Source organism: Salmo salar, chromosome ssa20 (assembly GCF_905237065.1).
Source record: "Salmo salar chromosome ssa20, Ssal_v3.1, whole genome shotgun sequence".
Taxonomy (NCBI): Eukaryota; Metazoa; Chordata; class Actinopteri; order Salmoniformes; family Salmonidae; genus Salmo; species Salmo salar.
The window spans coordinates 58164467-58189266 of record NC_059461.1 but is presented as its reverse complement, the minus strand read 5'-3'; the positions used below and the strand labels follow the sequence as shown (position 1 = coordinate 58189266).

Genomic DNA, 24800 nt, shown 5'->3' with positions numbered 1-24800 from the left:
TGAGGAAGCATTTCAACCACAAGGTGGTAGTATTTGATTACAAAATAATGACATGCCTTTTACGCGAGGGAATGACCAGAGATGCGCACTCTACTGCAGGCGCAACAGGTGTCGCTCTTTTTTAAGCTATAGCATATGTACTGCACACTGGAACAGGATAGAGCAACGTTGTTGGAAATATTATTAGGCTATTTCTGAATCAATCTTGGGTGTACTTGCATTACGCATGGAGTTTGAACTGTTAGGTCATTAAGCCTAGTTACCCTGTACGATAATTCGTTTGTAAAATATTATAGTTTAATTAATCGATTAGTTATGCCGGATTAAGTCATATTAGTTTCACCTGAATCTATAACTCACACTGTACAATTGGTCTGAAGATTTTTTTTTTAAACCAAAACTGTACTTTTGTGGTAGGTGATGAGTGTTCAACCTATTGCGTCAGAGACGCACTTTTGGTTCCGATAGTGGGACGAGACAGTTCAGCTCTTGCCACATGTGATAATAATATTTAGAGCGCTACAAGTGGCTGCGGTTTAAAGCATAAACCAAAGGGGTAGACTATGTTCAACGAGCTTTTCCCAGCACCTCCCCGAATTTCCGTTGACAGTTCTCAGTGTTTATGAACATGACTCCAGAGTCAAACTCACAAAGTCCAAAGAGCAGGCTGGGCTCAATAGTCTGGTTAAAGATGGGAATCGATCACATCTTTTGGTCTTTCATCCTTTGAGGACGCTCAACTGCGCTCTGTGACACAGCGCACTGGATTATCAACTTCACATGCAGACGTGGTATCACCAAGGACAGTGGCGGATTTATCGATAAATAATCGTTTTTGTATTACAAAGATGTCTATGTTTATTGGCTCACTGTTTATTTTTATGGATGTCCTATTATATGCTAAATTGAATTATTGCATGGAAATAGATTTTTGCGTACCTGTTCGATTAGATCATCAACATTTGGAAAGACATACTATTCGACAGACGGAGGGGAGAATGAATGACCAGCTAGTTGTTTTTAAAATTACTGCTTTCAGGCAAGAATGTTATCTAAACCTTTTACCGGATTCTACATTTATTGCGCACAACATCACTCCTCACAGCGGCTCCTTAGCATCAACTTCCTCTGCAACCACAGACCTGAACCACTGCTTCTACTCTGGTGATGTCAATGCAGACCAGGAATCGTATGCTGCGCTGAGCCTGTGCAAAGGCTTACAAGGTGCCTTTTCTTACCAGGGCATGGAATATTTCATCAATCCACTTGGGAGCGAAAGGGCCGGAGGAGGACATACAGTGAATACTGAGAGAAGAACCCATGTCATACGCCGCCGGGGACGCGACAGAGACTCCAGCGGCAATTCCACCACGAACAGATGTGGAGTAGAACCTGGTTTCACCCAAAAACTTTCAGGGTCTTTTGAGAAATATAAACGCATGAAAGGACTGGAGATGGACAGCCTGACTGAAACTGTATTGAAGAGCCTGGGTAGATCCAAAAGGTTTGCCTCCATCCCTAGGTTTGTGGAGGTTCTTGTCGTGGCTGATGAGTCTATGGCCAAATTCCACGGGGACGACTTGAAACATTACCTGTTGACCCTGATGTCTGTTGCTGCAAGGCTTTACAAGCACCCCAGCATCATGAACTCCATAAACATAGTGGTAGTGGGCTTCATGGTGATCAACGAAACAGAGAAAGGACCCAAGGTTTCCACCAATGCTGCCCTCACTCTGCGCAGTTTCTGTTCTTGGCAGAAAAATGTAAACAAATACAATGACAAGCACCCTGAATACTGGGACACTGCAATCCTATTCACCAAACAGGTAAGGTGTGGTGAGCTGCAGCCAGGTGTCAATGTTTGCTTGCAGATTAGCTTCCATGCAATCATCAGTTATTTCAATTTTTTATTATTATCTCATTGTCACCCAATACATTATCTCCAAATGCAATACTAAATGCTCTTTTATAGACACATCCCTGTGTGTTACATGCAGCCCGATAATGCTGAGACAAGGTAGGGTTTGGGTGTCAATTCCTTTTCAGTTAAGGAAGTAAATTAAAATTCCACTTCCAATTCCAATTTTTACTCTATGCATCTCTACGAGAAAAAAAATGAAAACATTGCTTGCAACTGCACAGCTGAAAAGCAACACATCTGTCTTCACATCTTAAAAGTCCACCTCCTTTTTCCTATCATGAATCACATTGCAAAACATTTAGCATAAAGGCCCCCACAATCGTGATCACTGAGCCAAAAAACATGCTCATGGAACAAAATTAACCATATGAACAACGACTGTAGCACATCTTTCAGAATGTGTGTCTAGCCAGTCACCTATTTTTCCATCCCAACAAATCAAATCAAATTTATTTATATAGCCCTTCTTACATCAGCTGATATGTCAAAGTGCTGTACAGAAACCCAGCCTAAAACCCCAAACAGCAAGCAATGCAGGTGTAGAAGCACGGTGGCTAGGAAAAACTCCCTAGAAAGGCCAAAACCTAGGAAGAAACCTAGAGAGAAACCAGGCTATGAGGGGTGGCCAGTCCTCTTCTGGCTGTGCCGGGTGGAGATTATAACAGCACATGGCCTAGATGTTCAAATGTTCATAAATGACCAGCATTGTCAAATAATAATAATCATAGTAGTTGTCGAGGGTGCAACAAATCAGTAACACAAGAGTAAGTATCAGTTGGCTTTTTCATAGCCGATCTTTGAGAGTATCTCGACTCCTCCTGCTGTCTCTAGAGAGTTGAAAACAGCAGGTCTGGGACAAGTAGCACGTCCGGTGAATAGGTCAGGGTTCCAGCAGGTCTGGGACAACAGGTCTGGGACAGGTAGCACGTCCGGTGAACAGGTCAGGGTTCCATAGCTGCAGGCAGAACAGTTGGAACTGGAGCAGCAGCACGGCCAGGTGAACTGGGGACAGCAAGGAGTCATCAAGCCAGGTAGTCCTGAGGCATGGTCCTAGGGCTCAGGTCCTCCGAGAGAGAGAAAGAAAGAAAGAGAAAGAGAGAATTAGAGAGAGCATATTTAAATTCACACAGGACACCGGAAAAGACAAGAGAAATACTCCAGATGTGACAGACTGACCCTAGCCCCCCGACACATAAACTACTGCAGCATAAATACTGGAGGCTGAGACAGGAGGGGTCAGGAGACACTGTGGCACCATCCGATGAAACCCCCGGACAGAGCCAAACAGGTAGGATATAACCCCACCCACTTTGCCAAAGCACAGCCTCCACACCACTGTAGGGATATCTCCAACCACCAACATACCATCCCGGGACAAGGCCGAGTATAGCCCACAAAGATCTCCGCCACGGCACAGCCCAAGGGGGGGCACCAACCCTGACAGGAAGACCACGTCCAACCATAGAGATAGATAGAGAACTCAGCTTTATATCTGTGCCATTATAGCGTCTGTGACAGCATGGGCAGCGCCATTGAGGCTACAACCCATAGGAATCCCCACCCATTTGACTACTTTGACTACTTTAAATTGGCGGAAGCAGTGGCAATTTTAGCATGTACATTTTGGTGGGACAAAGTGAAAAAACTGTATACATGCCAGCAAAGCCACTACACAACACAACACTAAACAATACATTAATTGCACTATAACGGTGACAAACGGTGCCCACAAACTGTTAGGGCCTACATAAAGCTGTCTCAACAGCAGAGTCCCAACATCTTACCACTGCTACACCTGGCTATCAGCGGAGGCTTTTCTGGCAGCGAAACACTTCATTCAGCCTTATTTAATGCCTTAAAAAAAATATACAGTACCAGTCAAAAGTTTGGACACACCTACTCATTCAAGGGTTTTTCTTTATCTTTACTATTTTCTACATTGTAGAACAATAGTGAAGACATCACAACTATGAAATAACACATATGGAATCATGTAGTAACTAAAAAAAGTGTTAAACAAATTCTTCAAAGTAGCCACACTTTGTCTTGATGATAACTTTGGCCACTCTTGGCATTCTCTCAAGACAGTGTCACCAGCAATGCAATCCCACACCATCATACCTCCTCCTCCATGCTTCACGGTGAGAACCACAGATGCAGAGATCATCCGTTCACCTACTCTGCATCTCACAAAGACACAGCAGTTGGAACCAAAAATCTCAAATTTGCCCTTATCAAACCAAAGGACAGATTTCCACCAGTCTAATGTCCAATGCTCATGTTTCTTGGCCCAAGCAAGTCTCTTCTTATTAATTGTGTCCTTTAGTAGTGGTTTCTTTGCAGCAATTCAACCATGAAGGCCTGATTCACGTAGTCTCCTCTGAACAGTTGATGTTGAGATGTGTCTGTTACTTGAACTCTGTGACGCATTTATTTGGGCTGCAATTTCTGAGGCTGGTAACTGTAATGAACTTATCCTCTGCAGCAGAGGTAACTCTGAGTCTTCCTTTCCTGTGGCGGTCCTCATGACAGCCAGTTTCATCATAGCGCTTGATGGTTTTTGCGACTGCTCTTGAAGAAACGTTCAAAGTTCTTGACATTTTCCAGATTGACTGACCTTCATGTCTTAAAATAATGATGGACTGTCGTTTCTCTTTGCTTATTTGAGCTGTTTTTGCCATATTATGGACTCGGTCTTTTACCAAATAGGCTATCTTCTGTATACCACCCCTACCTTGTCACAACACAACTGATTGGCTCAAACGGATTAAGAAGGAAAGAAATTCCACAAATTGACTTTTAACAAGGTACCCCTGTTAATTCAGAACATGGGCCATTCTTACATTATTCTCCCTGTACACCAAGTCAGAACCAAAGGATAAATTAAGGGGGCATATAAGCAGACAATGAAAGCTTTTACAATATTCGATGATGACATTTCTCTAAAACAGGCTATAGGCTATATGTGCACCAGCAACAGCTAACAGCTTACTACACAACATACACTTAGTATTACTTTCTTAGCTACAGTAGACATATCTCTCTGGTACTGTATATTACATATTTTATGCAGCAGCATACAATCATTTTCGGACAAACCTTGTTGTGCTGTGCTCACTTGAACAGGAAGGTGGCGTGGCGGTCGTTCTTGGGCAAGTTTTGTCATCAAACTTTGTCATAAAAGTCTGGCATTCTCTGGATTGATGGTGCTTTCAATGGGAAGTCGAGGAAAAACAAGGTTGAATCATGATGACGTCAGTGATCTTCAGGTCGAAGCTCTAAATGAGGCCTGAGTTCTCGACTTGCAATTCCGAGTTGGATGACCGTTCAAAGCGTATTTTCTCAGTCGGAGCTTGTTTTATTTCAAGTTCCTAGTTGTCTTCAACGCACTGAAGTCAGATTTCCCAGTTCTGAGATTCCTGTTGTTTTGAGCGCGTCAGAAGTCATGCTGGATTAACAGCATGGCCAATGTTGAATGTTTATCCTTTTAAGCTTGGAAAGGAGACCCTTAAACCCAGACTTGGGACCACACACCCATTCCACTGAATAGCAGGCTAGTGATTGCTTTGCAATGCTTGCAGTTATCCACTGATTCCTTCCAAACCACTCATTGTTGAATTTGCAATTTCCAACTTGTTGTGTAATGTTTATGGCAATGGCCGATGAGCACCTATACATTTTATCTATAATTTCTCTTAATTATTTCTCTTCGTATGACAATGATTGAAAAGGATTTGCCAGTAGATTGTCGACATGATTCATGATGATGACTGCTAGCTAAGATTTTGAAAGTATGATGTTGACATGATCAGTCCAATCAAAGCTACTGTAGATAAAACATGATTTGATGTCAAGCTGATATGTGACACGTATTATTAATGCCAAAATAACATGCAAAACAGGTGGGGCTCGAAACAAATGACGGGTCGCCACTGGGCGGAAGCACGGTGGAAGCCCTCAATTGCACTGCCCATGCTAAAACTGCCTTTTGGCCACTAGAGGCCTCTATCATTCTTTATACAACGGGTGGGTCTAATCCTGAATGCTGATTGGTTAAAACAGCATTCCAGCTGGTGTCTATTCCACAAATTGCCACAGGCTAAATCTATGAGTTAAAATGCCTATTTACTCTGTTTCATCTGGCTGCCTACTGTCTCATCAGCCCAGCCAGGCAATTTATAAACTTGATCTCCACTATAAAAAGCATATAGACATTATCTCACATTTATTTTAGACTAACGTTTCGTTTTCAACAGCAGAGATTTGTATAAACCTTGCTGTTTGTCTCTCCAACATTTACAACATTGTTTCAATATTAAAATTCGATCTCCTGCTGTCCCATAGTAATGAACGTGTCGGGACGACACAGACAGGCATGCAGTGTTTCTCAGCTAGTCGAAATCATGAATCAACTGGCATCATTTTTATGGATATATATACAAAAAAAATGGATAGAAAAAAGTTAAAACGAAATGCAGCTAATTTGCAGTCTTTCCAGCTTCAGTTTGACGCGATCGTGTTACTGTAGCTGTGTTGTTGGCTAGCTCCTCTGAACAACAGTGTCCTGATGAGTGAGCACATTTTCTATGCCAGGCGAAATCCCCCTCATTAGCTCATTGTTATGGATGTATCCAAATAAATGTCACTAGAAAACAGCTTAAACCAATGCAAATGCAGCTACTTTGCTGTTATTCTGGCTGCACTTTTTGACGTGACTGTAAATTAGCCATAGTTGGCTAGCTAGCAAGCAAGAGATAAGAACGTTGCCAGCCAGTATGGCGATGGAACATTTAAAACAAACGACTGTCCATAGATACAGAACAAAAAGACTGAACGACTGGGTCGCGTCTCTAGCAACCATGGATTTGTGTCGGGACTATATCTTGTGGAAGGATGAAATGGTATGAATAAATTAATCCAAATAATGTTTTTAATGAAAATATGTAAATGATTTGAATATGTTGGTAACACGTATAAAAGTGATAATGCCCTCAAAGCCGGTGTTTGGAGGATATATTGGCACGGTTTCCCGGCGTTAGACTTTGTCTCGGGCCTAACAACACCTGTGCCAATATATTCTCCAAACAGCGGATTCTCGGGCGTTAGCACTCAACGATGATCCCAACCCATGTTAGCACCATGCCACTGAGTTTAGAAATGCCACAGGTAGATCAGGCCAGGCAGGGGTTTCACTAGCTCTGGTCCAGGAATTCAGCACAGCTTGCTAATGGAAGGCTCAGCATTTGCACTAACGCCTGGACCAGAGCTAGGATTTGACACACTCCAATGGTGGAATGGGAAGTATCCATTTCTCTGTGATGATCCACTCACTTCCAGCTGTGAGCCTTTAGTCCTGCCTCTCAGCCTGGATTCAGCCAGTCTGTCTGTTTTCCATTAAGCCTTGCTTGGCTGGGAGCAATCTAATGCATTGGTTCTCTTCGAGTGCATAACACTTAATTCTGAGACTGAATCTGTCCAACTGTGATCAAAGTGGTGTAAAATGATCCCACTTATATGGTGAAGATGCCTTGACCTATACCATTACCTTGAAGTGTGTTTATTCACTTTATTGGGGGAGGGGGTTATTTAATTTAATATCATAGGCTAGAGGTATGGTGTTAATGTGCTTGTATGAACAATGTAGTTATATCAGATAATAATTCTCAGACTCAAATCAAATAAGCTTGTGTTTGAAAGCATTGTACAATGGTCAAGTACAATACATTTTTAACAGTTCCATTGTCAGCTCGACCTCTTGGCACGTGGCAGTGTAATTGTTCTTCTCTGACAGCTGTAACATTCCCTAAGCATCTTGTGGATTAAAGGGTTAGTTCACTGGGCCAGATTGAGAGAGGGAGAGAGATATAAAAAAAAATGGGCCTAACCAGAACAATGGACCGGATTGTTAGTGTTTTCTGTTTAAATATCTACTAAAAGATGGTGGATATGCAATGAAATAACAACACACACACACACAAGACAAATTAAATTACACACCTACACACATTGTCCAGATGATTACATGTAATTTGTTTCCTGCAACAGGACTTGTGTGGAGCCACTACCTGTGACACCTTAGGCATGGCAGACGTGGGCACTATGTGTGATCCCAAGAGAAGCTGCTCTGTCATCGAGGATGACGGTCTCCCTTCGGCCTTCACCACTGCTCATGAATTGGGTGAGTGAAGATCACTCTAACTTGTGTATTATCGGTATCTACCAGAACACTCTTAGAAAAAAGGGTTCCAAAAGGGTTCTTCGGCTATCCCCATAGGAGAGCCATTTTGGGTTCCAGGTAGAACCCTTTTGGGTTCCATGTAGAACCCTCTGTGGAAAGGGTTCTACATGGATCCAAAAAGTGATCTACCTGGCACCAAAAGGGTTTTACCAAGAACCAAAAGTGGTTCTTCAAAGGGTTCTCCTATAGACCAAATCAGAATGTGTATAAACAAAGCTGTTCTTTTAGTTCCAGGTTGTGAGCGTCGTAAAGCTAGACTGAATAACGCATAGGAAACAATATGCAGACCATTGGGGACTATCTAATGAATAATGGATATACTCAATTTTCTAAAATGTTTCTAAAATCATCAACACTACTCTCTTGTTATTAACCCATGCATGTCCATAACGGAAATGTAACATTTAATTTGGTACACTTGCCATCTGAGCTTACTGATCGACAAAATCTAATTTCCGCCAAAGCGTTTGTCTACAATGTCAGTTTTTATTGTACTATGACATAGACTGACCAGGTGAATTCAGGTGAAAGCTAAGATCCCTTATTGATGTCACTTGGTGTATCCACTTCAATCAGTGTAGATGAAGGGGAGGAAATCGGTTAAAGAAGGATTTTTAAGAACTGCAACGCTGCTGGGTTTCTCATGCTCAACAGTTTACCATGTGTATCAAGAATGGTCCACCACCCAAAGGACATCCAGCCAACTTGACACAACTATGGGTCAGCAACCTTGAACACTTTTTACACCTTGTAAAGTCCATGCTTCGATAAATTGAGGATGTTCTGAGGGCAAAAGGGGGTGCAACTTAATATTAGGAAGGTGTGTATATACAGTGCATTCGGAAAGTATTCAGACACCTTGACTTTTTACACATTTTGTTACGTTACAGCCTTATTCTAAAATGTATTAAATTAATGTTTTTCCTCATCAATCGAAACACAATACCCCATAATGACAAAACAAAAACAGGTTTTTGGAAATGTTTGCAAATGTATAAATAATTCAAAATGGAAATATCACATTTACATAAGTATTCAAACCCTTTACTCAGTACTTTGTGGAAGCACATTTGGCAGCAATTACAGCCTTGAGTCTTCTTGGGTATGATGCTTCAAGCTTGGCACACCTGTATTTGGGGGACTTTCTCCCATTTTTCTCTGCAGATCCTCTCAAGCTCTGTCAGGTTGGATGGGGAGCGTTGCTGCACAGCTATTTTCAGGTCTCTCCAGAGATGTATGATCGAGTTCAAGTCTGGATTCTGGCTGGGCCACTCAAGCACATTCAGAAACTTGTCCCGAAGCCACTCCTGCGTTGTCTTGTCTGGGTGCTTAGGGTTGTTGTCCTGTTGTAAGGTGAACCTTCTCACCAGTCTGAGGTCCAGAGTGCTGTGGAGCAGGTTTTCATCAAGGATCTCTCTGTACTTTGCTCCGTTCATCTTTCGCCAAATCCTGACTAGACTCCCAGTCCCTGCTGCTGAAAACATCCCCACAGCAAGATGCTACCACCGCCATGCTTCACCGTAAGGATAGTGCACGGTTTCTCCAGACGTGACGCCTGGCATTCAGGCCATAGAGTTCAATCTTGGTTTCATCAGACCAGAGAATCTTGTTTCTCATGGTCTGAGAGTCTTTAGGTGCCTTTTGGCAAACTCCAAACAGGCTGTCATGTGCCTTTTACTGAGGAATGGCTTCCGTCTGGCCACTCTACCATAAAAGCTTGATTGGTGGTGTGCTGCAGAGATGGTTGTCCTTCTGGAAGGTTCTCCCATCTCCACAGAGGAACTCTGGAGCTCTCAGAGTGACCACCGGGTTCTTGGTCATCTCCCTGACCAAGGCCCTTCTTTCCCGATTGCTCAGTTTGGCCTGGCGACCAGCTCTAGGAAGAGTCTTGGTGGTTCCAAACTTCTTCCATTTAAGATTGATGGAGGCCACTGTGTTCTTGGGGACCTCAATGCTGCAGACATTTTTTGGTGCCCTTACCCAGATCTGTGCCTCAAGACAATTCTTTCGACCTCATGGCTTTTTTTCTGACATGCACAGTCAACTGTGGGACCTTATATAGACAGGTGTGTGCCTTTCCAAATCATGTCCAATTAATTGAATTTACCACAGGTGGACTCCAATCAAGTTGTAGAAACATCTCACGGATGATCAATGGAAACAGGATGCACCTGAGCTCAATGTGGAAAAAGTCATGGGGTCTGAATACTTTCCGAAGGCACCGTATCTACTGTATAAACAATATCTAAAGCAATCCTCACACACTCACACACACTCCTAGAGTACATTATACAGTATAAGCAAATCCAATATAAGTCAATGGAGAGTGAGACCTGCTACATTATTCTCCCTCTTTCTCTCCATCTCTCACAAGCACACATGTGACATACGAACACGCTTGCACACCCATGTGTGCACACAGACACACACACACCAACAAACAACACCGGGTGGGAAAGCCAAACCATTCTGAATGTATCTACAAATACAGATCTTTGAAGCTAATCTTAGTTAGTCTGATGTCATAACTGGTTTCATTGATTTGTGGAAACTGTAGAATTGTTATTTTTACCCTTTTGCTGTGGAATAAGTGTGGGTCGTTCATATTATGAATGTAATCACTTTTGGACTGCACCCTTTTTGATTTGAATGACACCTTCCAAATATGTCTGCACATTGTAGAAGGGGTCAGAACATGCACAAAGATGACTCATTTCGCATACCCCACCCTCCCATGAGACATCCATTCACACCCGTGTGTGTGTGAAAATCTGTGGTATTTGTGTACACGTGTGCTTTTGAGAGAGGGAGAGAAAGAGGGAGAATGCTGTAGCAGGCCTCATTCTCCATTGACTTACAATGGAATTTCTTATACTGTATAATATACTCTAGGAGTGTGTGTGTGAGAGACAGTGTGTGGATTTATTTTATATTGTTTTATATAAGGTTCGGACCATCTATATACCAACAATTATTAAGATTAGAACATGTTTAAAATCTGAGAAAGAGGAAAAACACTGTAAAATGACTCACTCTACAGTGACTCTGCTTATAATACTGCATATACTCAAATAGGGGTGCTTATATTTGTCCTGTTTTACTGCATGTACAAGAGGGTAACTTGTACACGTGTGTTTTTTATACATTCCAACTCCCCCTGTGATACCTTTGGAGAGTGGGGTCACGGTCAGGGATCAGCCATTTTTGACCGTGCTTCATTGCCTTGCTGAAGGGCAGATCGACAGATCTTTCACCTTGTTGGCTTGGGGTTTCAAACTAGTAACTTTTTGGTTATTGACTAGGCTACCTGGCCCTCTATTTTTATATATTGGTCCAGGCAATTTAATACCAAAGGGTATTAAGATCTGAGCATTTGAACATGTTCCATTTGTGAAAATAGCGACAATTTTACTGGCCCCCTACCATACTGTCAATTACATTATACAATACTGATTTCTAAATACAGAATAGAGCCATGCAGAGAACCAACCATACACAGAACTCGGTATTTACAAACCAGAATTAAATTGACTTGCTATTGTGACATCGTGGTGATTTGATCTTTGGGGACAGCCAAAGAACCTTTACTGGTTCTAGATAGCCTGTGAAGACTAAATAATAAAAACAATAATAATAATAAAATATTTATTTTATATAGCGCTTTTCAATACAAGTAGAATCAAAGTCGCTTCAAAAACAAAACAAACAAAAACATTTACAAAACAAATGTAGGGATCTGGCAGTTCTTGGGTGTTCGTCTCCCACAGCTTTAGATGATAGGAGGTTCATAATGTAGTAGCTTGAGAGGAGGGAGCATAGATGGAACAGCCAGGCAGGGAGGTAGAGACATCTGACAAACAGACCACGGAGCTCTTCATCAGGCACCTCATCGTCTTCGATGTTCACAGCTAATAAATAATATGTCAATGCCCAAATAGACTTGTATGTTGATTATGTTAATGCCAGAGTGAACTTGTAGGCATTATGCATGTCTTGAACAAAAGATGATAGGTGTTGATGATGTCATTTGGTCATCCCCACGTGCATCATTTGATTACCATTTCTAATCTGTCAGACATGGAATGGGGAACAAAGGACTAAGGCCTGTTGAAAACTCTTGAACTTTTCTCGCCTTCTTCCTTTGATCCAATGAAATGGGTGTCATTCTGTCCAACGGTCTCGTTACCACTGAAGCCATTTTTGTCAAGGCTGGTATTATTAATGAGACAAGTGACAGTTACGATCAAGTGTTTTCAGTCATCCATGTGGGGCTGTGAAGGGAGTAAAGCCTGAAAACACATGGGGAAGTAATAGCAGATGTGAGGCCCCATTGAGAGGCACTGGTTTAAGGTGCACACGTCTATTAACTAATTATACAATTTCCTTTCAAAAAGGACCCTGTCATATTTTACATCCATTTGTGAAGTCGTAATTTCCGTGTGGGATGTGATGACTTGGTACTGAGGACTTTGTTTCCAACAACATCTAACTGTTTTCTTTTTTTTCCCCATCAAAGAAAATTGTTATTTTACTTCTACTGTCTGTGAGTATTATACTTCATAATCTATGACAGCATTGGGAAAAGTGGTTGGTTTGATATTGGGAGTGGAATGGATGGAGTTCAAGTGACTACATGACATTTCACAACATAGTGTATAATATACATACTAGCCCTACAATAGTATGTAGACTATATGAGTTTGAAGAGATGGGGGATCAAACATTAGTCACAAGTGTCCTGCCATGAACAGTTGCAGTGAAGAATTCGTATTTATTATGGATCCCCATTAGCTGCTGAATGCAGCACCTGCTCTTCCTGGGGTCTGGCAAAATTAAGGTAGTTATACAATTTCAAAAACATTCTAATACATTCAGAACAGATTTCACAACACACTAAGTGTGTGCCCCTCAGGCCTCTACTCCACTACCACATATCTACAACACAAAATCCAGGTGTAAGTGTTTGTATAGTGTGTATGTTATCATGTGTGTGTGTACATGTGTCTGTGCCTATGTTTGTGTTGCTTCACAGTCCCTGCTGTTCCATAAGATGTGTTTCTATCTGTTTTTTAAATTTGATTCTACTGCTTGCATCTGTTACCTGTTGTGGAATAGAGTTCCATGTAGTCATGGCTCTATGTAGTACTGTGCGCCTCCCATAGTCTGCTCTGGACTTGGGTACTGTGAAGAGACCTCTGGTGGCATGTCTTGTGGGGTATGCATGGGTGTCCAAGCTGTGTGCCAGTAGTTCAAACAGACAGCTCGGTGCATTCAACATGTCAATACCTCTCACAAATATAAGTAGTGATGAAGTCAATCTCTCCTCCACTTTGAGCCAGGAGAGATTTACATGCATATTACTGATGTTTTCTCTCTGTGTAAGTCCAAGGGCCAGCCGTGCTGCCCTGTTCTGAGCCAATTGCAACTTTCCTAAGTTCCTCTTTGTGGCAACTGACCACACGACTGAACAGCAGTCCAGGTGCGACAAAACTAGAGCCTGTAGAACCTGCCTTGTTGATAGTGCTGTTAAGAAGGTAGAGTAGCACTTTATTATGGACAGACTTCTCCCCAGACTTCTGTTGTATCAATATGTTTTGACCATTACAGTTACTCCAACCAGTTTAGTCACTTCAACTTGCTACATTTCCACATGATTTATTACAAGATGTAGTTGAGGTTTAGTGTTTAGTGAATGATTTGTCCCAAATACAAAGTTTTTAGTTTTTGAAATATTTAGGAATAACTTGTTCCGTGCCACCCATTCTGAAGCTGACTGCAGCTCTTTGTTAAGTGTTGCAGTCATTTCAATCGCTGTAGTGGCTGACGTGTATAGTGTTGAGTCATCCGCATACATAGACACACTGGCTTTACTCAGTAAAGATTGAAAAAAGTAAGTGGCCTAGACAGCTTCCCTGGGGAATTCCTGATTTGACCTGGATTATGTTGAAGAGGGTTCCATTGAAGAACACCCTATGTGTTCTGTTAGACAGGTAGCTCTTTATCCAAAATATAGTAGGGGATGTAAAGCCATTCCAGCAGCAGACTATGATCGATAATTTCAAAATCCTCACTGAAGTCTAACAAAACACAATCTTTTTATCATCAATTTCTCTCAGGCAATCATCAGTCATTTGTGTAAGTGCTGCGCTTATTGAATGTCCTTTCCTATAAGTGTGCTGAAAGTCTGTTGTCAATTTATTTACTATAAAACAGCATTGTATCTGGTCAAAAAAAAAATCCAAAACATTTCTAAGGATTGTTAACTGGCTGATTGGTTGGCTATTTGAGCCAGTAAAGGGGGCTTTACTATTCTTAGGTAGCGGAATGACTTTTGCTTCCCTCCGGGTCTGAGGGCCCACACTTTCTAGTAGGCAAAAATGTTAAAACTGGCAAATAGGAGTGGCAATATTGTCCGCTATTATCCTCAGTAATTTTCCATCCAAGTTGTCAGACCCCGGTGGCTTGTCATTGTTGATACACAACAATGATTTTTTACTTCTTCCACACTCACTTTACAGAATAAAAAATGACAATGCGTGTCTTTCATAATTTGGTCAGATATACTTGTGTAGTGTCAGCGTTTGTTGCTGGCTTGTCATGCCTAAATTTGCTAATCTTGCCAATGAAAAATTCATTAAAGTAGTAGGCAATATTAGTCGGTTTTGGGATGAATGAGCCATCTGATTCAATGAATGATGGAGCTGAGTTGCCTTTTTTCAAAAAATGTCATTGAATGTGCTCCAAAGTTTTTTACTGCCATTCTTTACGTCATTTGTCTTTGTTTCATAGTGTAGTTTCTTCTTCTTTTTATTAAATTTAGTTACATGATTTCTCAATTTGCAGTACGTTTGCCAATCGGTTGTGCAGGCAGACTTATTTGCCATTCATTTTTCCTCATCCATCTCAACCATACAATTTTTCAATTCCTCATCAATCCACCAGGATTTAACAGTTTTTACTTTTTACAGTCATTTTCTTAATGGGTGCATGCTTATTAGTAACTGGGATAAGCAATTTCATAAATGTGTCAAGTGCAGCGTCTGTTTGCTTCTCATTACACACCATGGACCAACAAATATTTTTGTTCATCAACAACATAGGAATCGCTACAAAACTTATTGTATGACCTCTTATAACCTATATATTAGTCCCAGCCTTTGGAACTTTGGTTTTCCTAGATATGGCTACTATATTGTGATCACTACATCTGATGGATCTAGATACTGCTTTCAAGCACATTTCTCCAGCATTAGTAATGATGTGATCAATACATGTTGATTTAAATATTGACTGGCTTTCGTCAAGCTGCCCACTCAAGAAAAATCTTCAAACTGTAACCAGTGCCTGCAACCTGGTTCAGGTTATCAGTCAACCTTACAGTTTGAAGCTTTTTCTTGAGTGGGCAGCTTGACGAAAGCCAGTCAATATTTAAATCACCCAGAAACTATACCTCTCTGTTGATATCACATACATTATCAAGCATTTCACACATGTTATCAAGATACTGACTGTTAGCACTTGGTGGTCTATAGCAGCTTCCCACAAGAATGGACTTTAGATGAGGCAGATGAGCCTGTAGCTATATTACTTCATAAGTATTTAACATGAGGTCCTCTCTAAGCTTTACAGGAATGTGGTTCTGAATATAAACAGCATCACCCCCACCACTGGCATTTCTGTATTTTCTTAAATGTTATAACCTTGTATTGCTACCACTGTATCATCAAAGGTATAATCTAAGTGAGTTTCAGAGATAGTCAGAATATAAATGTCATCTGTTTCTAGCAAGTTATTCATTTAATGAACCTTGTTAACGTGGGCTATTTTGAGCACTTTTGTAGGGATGCTTGCTTGTTTTCCTTGCTTTTCTGGGAAACTTAGCAGAAGTAGATATTGTCATGTTATTTATGTTAATGCAGGGTGAGCTGCACACAGTGGACCTCCTACTAGGCCACACCGCCTCAATGCTAACACTAGAAGACTAGTGAACCTCCTTGAGTCTCCTTGTTCTCGTCCCAATGAATCTGTGATTATGTTCCACTGTCAGCGGTCTTCATTACAAACATAAGCAAATGGTACTAGGCCAGGCTAGCACCGTGAGCTACAGCAGGCTGCGCAAAACAAATGGACATAGCAAACTTAATAAAAGGTGGAAATATCTGCAAACAAACCACCGCTCGACAGTAGCAAGGTCTCAATGGCTTGTTGAGCAGAGATGTAATTTTTCCTCTTATTTAAATCATCCTCTAATTAGTACATGGGTGTCAAACTCATTCCATGGAGGGCCAAGTGTCTGCGGGTTTTTGTTTTTTCCTTTCAATTAAGACATAAACAACCAGGTGAGGGGAGTTCCTTTCTAATTAGTGTCCATATTTAATCAATCAAGTACAATGGAGGAGCAAAAACCCGCAGACCCTCTGCCTGCGGGTTTTTGACACGTGAATTAAAACATTATTGGAGTTGGTTGATGATGATTGACACTGATTCAAATTATGATGATGATGATGAGATGATGATGAAATGAACCTAGTACCCCCAAACCAATATTCAATTTTTTCAGATTTTATAGTCGTCCTGGTCATATTTCCTCCTTGTGCTTTTTTTTCTGTCCTTCAGGCCATGTTTTCAACATGCCCCATGACAATGTGAATGCCTGCAAGGAGGTGTTTGGGAAGCTCAAGGACAACCACATGATGTCCCCCACGCTGATCCAGATCGACCGTGCCAACCCCTGGTCTGTGTGCAGCGCAGCCATCATTACAGACTTCCTGGACAGAGGCCACGGTCAGTCAGCCACTCAGCTCGGTCTCTGTCAATTGCAGCTGTCGTGCATGTGCGTGTGTGTGTGAGTTCTGCCTGTGTAAATTGTAGCTGTCATACGAATGTATATACTCTATTTCCCCCCCCCTTTGAAAAAGATCAGACTTTGTTCTCAACCTTGCAACAAATCTAAACAGTTCTCACTATTGGAGTTCTTAAACGAGGTCATGCAATTAGCAGTAATAGCACTGGAGTTCATGGGCCTCTCATTCCCAATACTGTCTCTGTTCAACGTCTGCATTAGCTGACTGACGTATAAAGAGTTCCAACGCTTGTTTAATGTTGCACAGGTTTTTTGCACAGGTATTTGAACTTATTTGGGCTGGAAAATATGATTATGTAATGGTTTACAAATCTTGAAAAATACTCTGATTAAGAGGAGTGAAGACTGCTTTGTTCAACTGCAAGGGAATGTTGAATAACAGTGCAGAGATATTGCTTCCTACGACAACACCTGTCACTCTTGAGCAGATATAAACCATAAAAATTGTCTTCAGCCTGGCTGGCTTTGCACGGCTGATATCTTGACACTGTGGTTGTTTTCTTAAAAAGGGGACTGTCTTCTGGATCAGCCCCAAAAACTGCTGGCTCTGCCCGAAAGCCTCCCAGGCACCAACTACAGCCTCCACCGCCAGTGTGAGCTGGCCTTCGGTACGGGCTCCAAGCCCTGTCCCTACATGCAGCACTGCTCCAAGCTGTGGTGCACGGGCAAGGCCAGAGGCCAGCTGGTCTGTCAGACACGTCATTTCCCCTGGGCCGATGGCACCAGCTGTGGCAACAGTAAGCTCTGTTTCCAAGGGGTGTGCACCGACAAGAACAACACCACTAAGACCAAGGTGAGCACACTCACTGTCAGTGTTCTGATCTGCTTAGTTATTACTATTGATGTAGATGTTGATAGAGACTGATCTCACAATGAATACAATGATTTCACAATCTAACAACAATGAAACATCTATATCTTAATAACAATATGTACTGGAACCTCTATTTCTAAATGTATACTAGAATGTAACTATAGGTTCTACATGTCATTTAGACTGCAGGTTCTAAATGTATGTGGTTCTCCTACAGGTGGACGGTGGATGGGGGAGGTGGGGTGTGTATGGGTCATGTTCCAGAACCTGTGGAGGAGGAGTTCAGCTTGCCAAAAGAGATTGTAACAACCCTGTTCCAGAATATGGGGGGAAATACTGCAAAGGACTCCGTGTGAAGTATCGCTCCTGCAATTTGGACGTCTGCCCAGAATCAGGTAGAACTCATTGTGAAGTTTTAAATAATCCTTAATGAAATGATTTTGGAAACTGGAAGCATTTTGCTTCTTTACCACAAGAAATAAGATTTGCTCACATGCTAATATGTAAAAATATGCTAAATGGAACCTGAGTGTGAAACAAATGTCCCACTTTAAAATTACAATTTGACGTGTTAAAGAAAGACACAAGTCCTTGATAAAGCTTATATAAAAGCTTCCGAAATCATTCATAAGTAAATGTTATGTTATATGAACAGTCGCAAAAGGTAATGTCACATTTGGCAAAGTACCAGATGTAATCAACATGTTTCAGTGCACCTGTCCGACAATAAAACATCTTATTCGTTTACTTTTTATGTCAAGCGGGTATGTAGTGCTCATGAAGACTTTATGTATGTCCTATAAAGCCTTTATACATTGCTTCATTAAAGGATGACCCACATTTTTTTGTATAGATGTGTACTCGTATGGATCCACGTTACTAATAAGCATACAATCCATAGGCAAAAGCTTCCGTGAGGAGCAGTGCGAGGCGTTCAACGGATTCAGCCTCAACACCAATAGGCTCTCAGCGTCTGTGGTGTGGGTCCCCAAATATTCTGGAGTGTCACCCAAGGACAAGTGCAAGCTCATCTGCAGGGCCAATGGAACAGGCTACTTCTATGTCCTTGCTCCAAAGGTGAGTACCTGCAGACTGCAGTAGCAACCTGCAGAAGAATGTTGAGAAAGGCTGTTGAGAAATAAACTTCTCCTGACCTGCAGTAACAGATTGCACCAACAAACAACAAACGGTAACACTTTACTTGACACCCAGTGTCATAACACGTTATGACACGGTCATAACCATGTCATAATATGTCATAACAGCTGACATAACTTGTCATAACCTGTCATAATATGGTCATAACACTGTCATGACACGTATATTTACACCTGTTGTGACATATATTTAGTTATGTAATGGCTGGTTATGACACTTACATAAGAGTTTCAAAACCCACATTTAATCAAATTAGTTTGTTCCCCTGCCAAGAGGTTTCCTTTCGTTTAAAGTTTGTTTCTTAAATCCTTTGTTGTTGTTGTAATGAATTCTTAACAGTCATGTTTTTTCATCATATTTTAAATAACTCGTAGAAAATAGACTTTATGACAATGTCATGAAGCATTATGACCATCCTGTGTCACTTTACTTGGACTAAGAAAATACACTTTATGACACTGTCATGAAGCATTATGACTATACTGTGTCACTTTACTTGATCAAAGAAAATACACTTTATGACACTGTCAAGAAGCATTATGACCGTCATAATCATATAAGCCAGATAGGCCTATCACGTACATGCCCTTATATCAGTCATCAGTCACAAACAGGGTGTCTTGTCTTGCTCCTGAAATCTGCTCCTGCATTCATCCCAGTCAACAACAACAGAGCATTGGGGTCGGTGCATGTCTGACAATGATATTTTAAAAATGATATTATATAACCATAAGCATACTGTTGACACATAGGCTATGGTGTAAGGTAATGGTAGGTTTTGTGGGTTTTGACACTCTTATGTAGGTGTCATAACCAGACATAAAATAAAACAATATATGGTCACAACAGGTGTAAATATATGTCATGACAGTGTTATGACCATGTTATGACAGGTTATGACAAGTTATGTCAGCTGTAAGGACATATTATGACATGGTTATGACCGTGCCATAATGTGTTATGACACTGGGTGTCAAGTGAAGTGTTACCCAACAAACACTGTCTTACATTTGGTGATCTAATGACAGGTGGCACTGTCAATGAAGAGTTAAGCGCAATGTTGTAGGCTACAACCATCGTAACCAAACTAAGGCATAAGTCATGTTTTGTGTGAAGAAGAATGCCAGTCAGAAGCTTGATTACAGTATCTAGCTCTGATATAGGGAGGTGTAGAGTGAGAGAGAACCGAGGTACCAGTCACGGCAAAGAGAGAGAGAGAAAGAGAGAGAATGTGTGAGAGAGAGAATGAGAGAGAGAGAGAGAGAGAGAGAGAGAGAGAGAGAGAGAGAGAGAGAGAGAGAGAGAGAGAGAGAGAGAGAGAGAGAGAGAGAGAGAGAGAGAGAGAGAGAAACAGCAGGCAGAGACTGTGTCGTTTACAGCTGTTGTATGTCGGCAAGTATTTACACAGCCAACCAACCAACCAAGCAGTGAAACAAGCTTTTATATCAATACATACCAGACCTCTCTTTCCCTTTGAGCACTCTGATATTTGTATTGCTTGTTTGCTGTGCTGTCCTTAGATGGTCCAGATAGTTGCTGGATAGAAAGTGTGGATCCATTTGTGGTCTTTTAGCCATTTGCCACCTGATTCTTTGAATTAGGAAATTATTTTATAAAGACATAAAAAGTATTTTGTTGTAATTGTAACCCTAATGTTGCAATCATCCTTGAGAAGAGACTTAAAGGCCCAGTGCAGTCAACATTATATTTTTACATTGTTTTATATCAGCTGATAAAACTAACACTGTAAAAGTGTGAAAATAATTGCTCAGTGTTATTTCCTGATAGTTGCTGGTTGAAAATGCGATCTAATCAGCAGGTTTGCATTGGCGGGAGTTTCGGCTTTCCATGGTGACATCACCATGCAATAAATTGGTTAATAGACCAATAACAAAGAGAGTTCCAAACCTCCCTGCCAATAACAGCTGGTATTCAGTTTTCCCATCCCCACTTAGACCACTCCAAAACAGTCCTAGCAAATTGCTAAAAAGAGACTTTTGCCCATTTTAGTGGAAATCTGTTACAGTAAGGTCCTTAATTGTTAAGCAGAAATGATTTGATATTGCTATAAAAGGGCTGCATTGGTCCTTTAAAGGGGCAATGTCGTATTTTGAGACAGTCTTGAATCTGCAAAGAAGCCAGTAGGCTACATTTTTGTCTGATTTTCTGTGTGCTAATAGGCATAATAATGATAATGCTACATTTTATTTTGTAAAGTGGTTCCATGCATCATACAACACTATTTCCAGTTACATTTTTGGCGCATTGTGTTACAGACCATTTTTTGACTTGAGCTTTCAGACAAGTAAATAATATTTTCCAAAGGACAAGTTCATGTCAAGCCCTGCACGCACACCCACACACACACACACACACACACACACACACACACACACACACACACACACACACACACACACACACACACACACACACACACACACACACACACACACACACACACACACACACACACACACACACGCGCGCGCGCCCGCTTCCTCTCACTCTCACTAATATATTTCTCAAAATCTACTCACACCTACAGGTTGTTGATGGAACACCCTGTTCTCCCGACACCTCTGCAGTGTGTGTCCAAGGGAAATGTATCAAGGCGGGCTGTGACAGCAAGCTCAGCTCCAATAAGAAGTATGACAAGTGTGGTGTGTGTGGAGGGGACAACCAAAGCTGCAAGAAAGTGTCCGGATTGTTCACCAAACCCATGTAAGTGACCAGCACACAGTATGCTGTTCTCAATGTATACAAGAATCTCCTACTTTATGTCACCATACTTTATGTCATCATACTTTGTCACCATACTTTATGTCATCATACTTTGTCACCATACTTTATGTCATCATACTTTATGCCACCATACTTTGTCATTATAATTTATGTCATCATACTTTATGCCAACCATACTTTATGTCATCATACTTTTTTTCATCATACTTTGTCATCATACTTTGTCATCATACTTTATGTCATCATAATTTGTGCCATCATACATTATGCCACCATACTTTATGCCACCATGCCACCATACTTTATGTCATCATAATTTGTGTCATCATACTTTATGCCACCATACTTTATGTCATCATACTTTATGCCACCATACTTTATGTCATCATACTTTGTGTCATCATACTTTATGCCACCATACTTTGTCATCATACTTTATGTCATCATACTTTGTGGCATCATACTTTATGCCACCATACTTTATGCCACCATACTTTATGTCATCATACTTTGTGTCATCATACTTTATGTCATCATAATTTGTGTCATCATAATTTGTGTCATCATACTTTGTGCCACCATACTTTATGCCACCATACTTTATGTCATCATACTTTATGTCATCATAATTTGTGTCATCATACTTTGTGTCATCATACTTTTGTCATCATACTTTATGTCACCATAATTTGTGTCACCATACTTTATGTCACCGTACTTTATGTCACCATACTTTATGTCGCCATACTTTTTTCAGACATGGCTACAACTTTGTGGTGATGTTGCCTGTGGGAGCGTCCAACATCGACATCCGACAGCGTGGCTACAGGGCCTTGGTTAACGACGACAACTACCTAGCGGTGAAGAACCGACACGGCAAATACCTTCTGAACGGGAACTACGTGGTGTCAGCGGTGGAGCGGGACATCATTGTGAAGGGCAGCCTGCTGCGCTACAGCGGCACCACTAGTGCTGTGGAGATCCTCCAGGCCACCAGGCCTCTCCAGGAAGCCCTGACCGTGGAGGTCCTCTCGGTGGGGAAGATGACCCCGCCCCGGGTCCGATACTCCTTCTACCTGGCTCGGGAGCACCACAAGGAGGAGAAGATCTTGAAGAAAGTGGGGAGGAGCCACTCACAGAACAGCGTCCTGATGGACAGCAACAAGGTGGAGCTGAAGGGGCCGTCGCACAAGTCCAGGCTCCCGAACATGTGGTCGACGGGGGCATGGGAAGAGTGCACAGTGACCTGTGGGAACGGGCTCCAGAGTAGACGGGTTCAGTGTACGGACCCAGAGGGCAAAACAGCCACGGACTGTGACAGCTTACAGAGGCCGGCTGCCACCAGGGTATGTGGGGACCCCTGTCCCATGTGGGACATAGGCCAGTGGTCGTCATGCTCCAAGACATGCGGGAGGGGCTTCAAACGGCGGCCGCTGCGTTGCACCACTCAGACTGGCATGCACCTACCCAGAGAGCACTGCGCTGGTATGAAGAAGCCACAGGAACTAGATTTCTGCACAGTGCAGCCGTGTTAGAGAAGTTCTATGCCTGCTGACTCTTTGTGTTGTTCCAGTGATGCTCTTGAAAAGAAAACCCATTCGCTGTCCTATAAGGTTCTGACGGACTCCCATAGTGCATGGCATTGGTGTGGAGGACTGTGATGACAAAATGGTATTTGAAACAGCTAAGGGAAAGAAAGTGGTAGAGGTACAAACTGTGGGACCATTTCAGTTGAGTTGGAGTTACTGGCTGTGTCCAAATACTAGTACTTGTGTCCTAAGTAGTAGGGTTTTTGAGTATGCGAAAATATAACGTTTTATTGTATGTGAAATTTCAATTATTGAGTGTTTTTAATGCCAGGATGCCATACTTCTTTCGACTTTTGATATAATATGAATTCACTGCACACTATTGAAGAAGATTCTCGTGTTTATTAGATCCATGTGAGTTTGACAACAGCTGATCAGAAAAGGGGAACGGCTGTACCAAAATAAACGAAAGGCGGGGACAACCCAGCTATGCATTAGATGACACCATCTTGGTATGGAGGAGCCTTGTATGTTGATATTTGTTCATTACTGCATACATTTTACTAAACAGTATGTTCTAAATAGTATGCAGTACGGTTACTACATAGCTTATTATTTTAGTTGGCAGTAGGCAACAACCATTTTTGACACAGCCACAGCCAGTCTACCTCTAGTGAGACAAAGAGTAAAACACACATGCACACACAGTGCTGGTCTAGGTACAGTCCATATAGGTCTATAGACTATTTACTGTATATGACACAAGAGACTCAATCAACTTCAAATCAGTCACTGGATTATCATTGGAGCAGGATGTTTGTTATCTTGATTTACTGACATCTGAAGTTCACCATCCCCATTTTTCCAATAATAATCTTAATGAAATGTGAAGTGCAGTACTGTATCTGCAAAATATAAGACATGTTTCGTCCATGCACTAGTTTCAAATTATATTTTGGTATTTACAATGGAATTGTATTATTAATATTGTTAATTGTTAATGTATTAGGTACATTGACATAAGTTCAATATAAAAAACAACAACATTTTTGTCAAAAATTACAATTGTAATCTAAAACAATTTGAAAAGGTCTTGTTAAAAACCCTACAATATGCCTTTATCAGTTTCCATGATTAAACAGTTAGTAATAGTAATATTTCTCATATGATGATAATGAAAACTTGTTAATGAAATATCCTATACACTTGAAAAGATTACCAGCAATAGGCAATTATCAAACCAATTAGGAATCGATTTTAATCAATTCGGTGATAAAATAAAGCTTTAAATTTGGCCAAACAATTAAATATTTTGAGAGAAACAAACCATATATATACTGCTCAAAAAAATAAAGGGAACACTTAAACAACACAATGTAACTCCAAGTCAGTCACACTTCTGTGAAATCAAACTGTCCACTTAGGAAGCAACACTGATTGACAATAAATTTCACATGCTGTTGTGCAAATGGAATAGACAACAGGTGGAAATTATAGGCAATTAGCAAGACACCCCCAATAAAGGAGTGGTT

At 41.3% G+C, this 24800-nt stretch overlaps 1 protein-coding gene across 1 annotated transcript; it reads left to right on the top strand.

The window, feature by feature from the left end:
• The first annotated feature begins 382 nt into the window (after nucleotides 1-382).
• Nucleotides 383-24800, top strand: LOC106580930 (A disintegrin and metalloproteinase with thrombospondin motifs 15). The gene is made up of 8 exons (XM_014162489.2): nucleotides 383-1826; nucleotides 7967-8099; nucleotides 16776-16943; nucleotides 17532-17815; nucleotides 18054-18231; nucleotides 18738-18913; nucleotides 21543-21718; nucleotides 22497-24800. The coding sequence occupies exons 1-8, from the start codon at nucleotides 849-851 to the stop codon at nucleotides 23272-23274; spliced, it is 2871 nt and encodes a 956-aa protein (XP_014017964.1). The 5' UTR covers nucleotides 383-848; the 3' UTR covers nucleotides 23275-24800.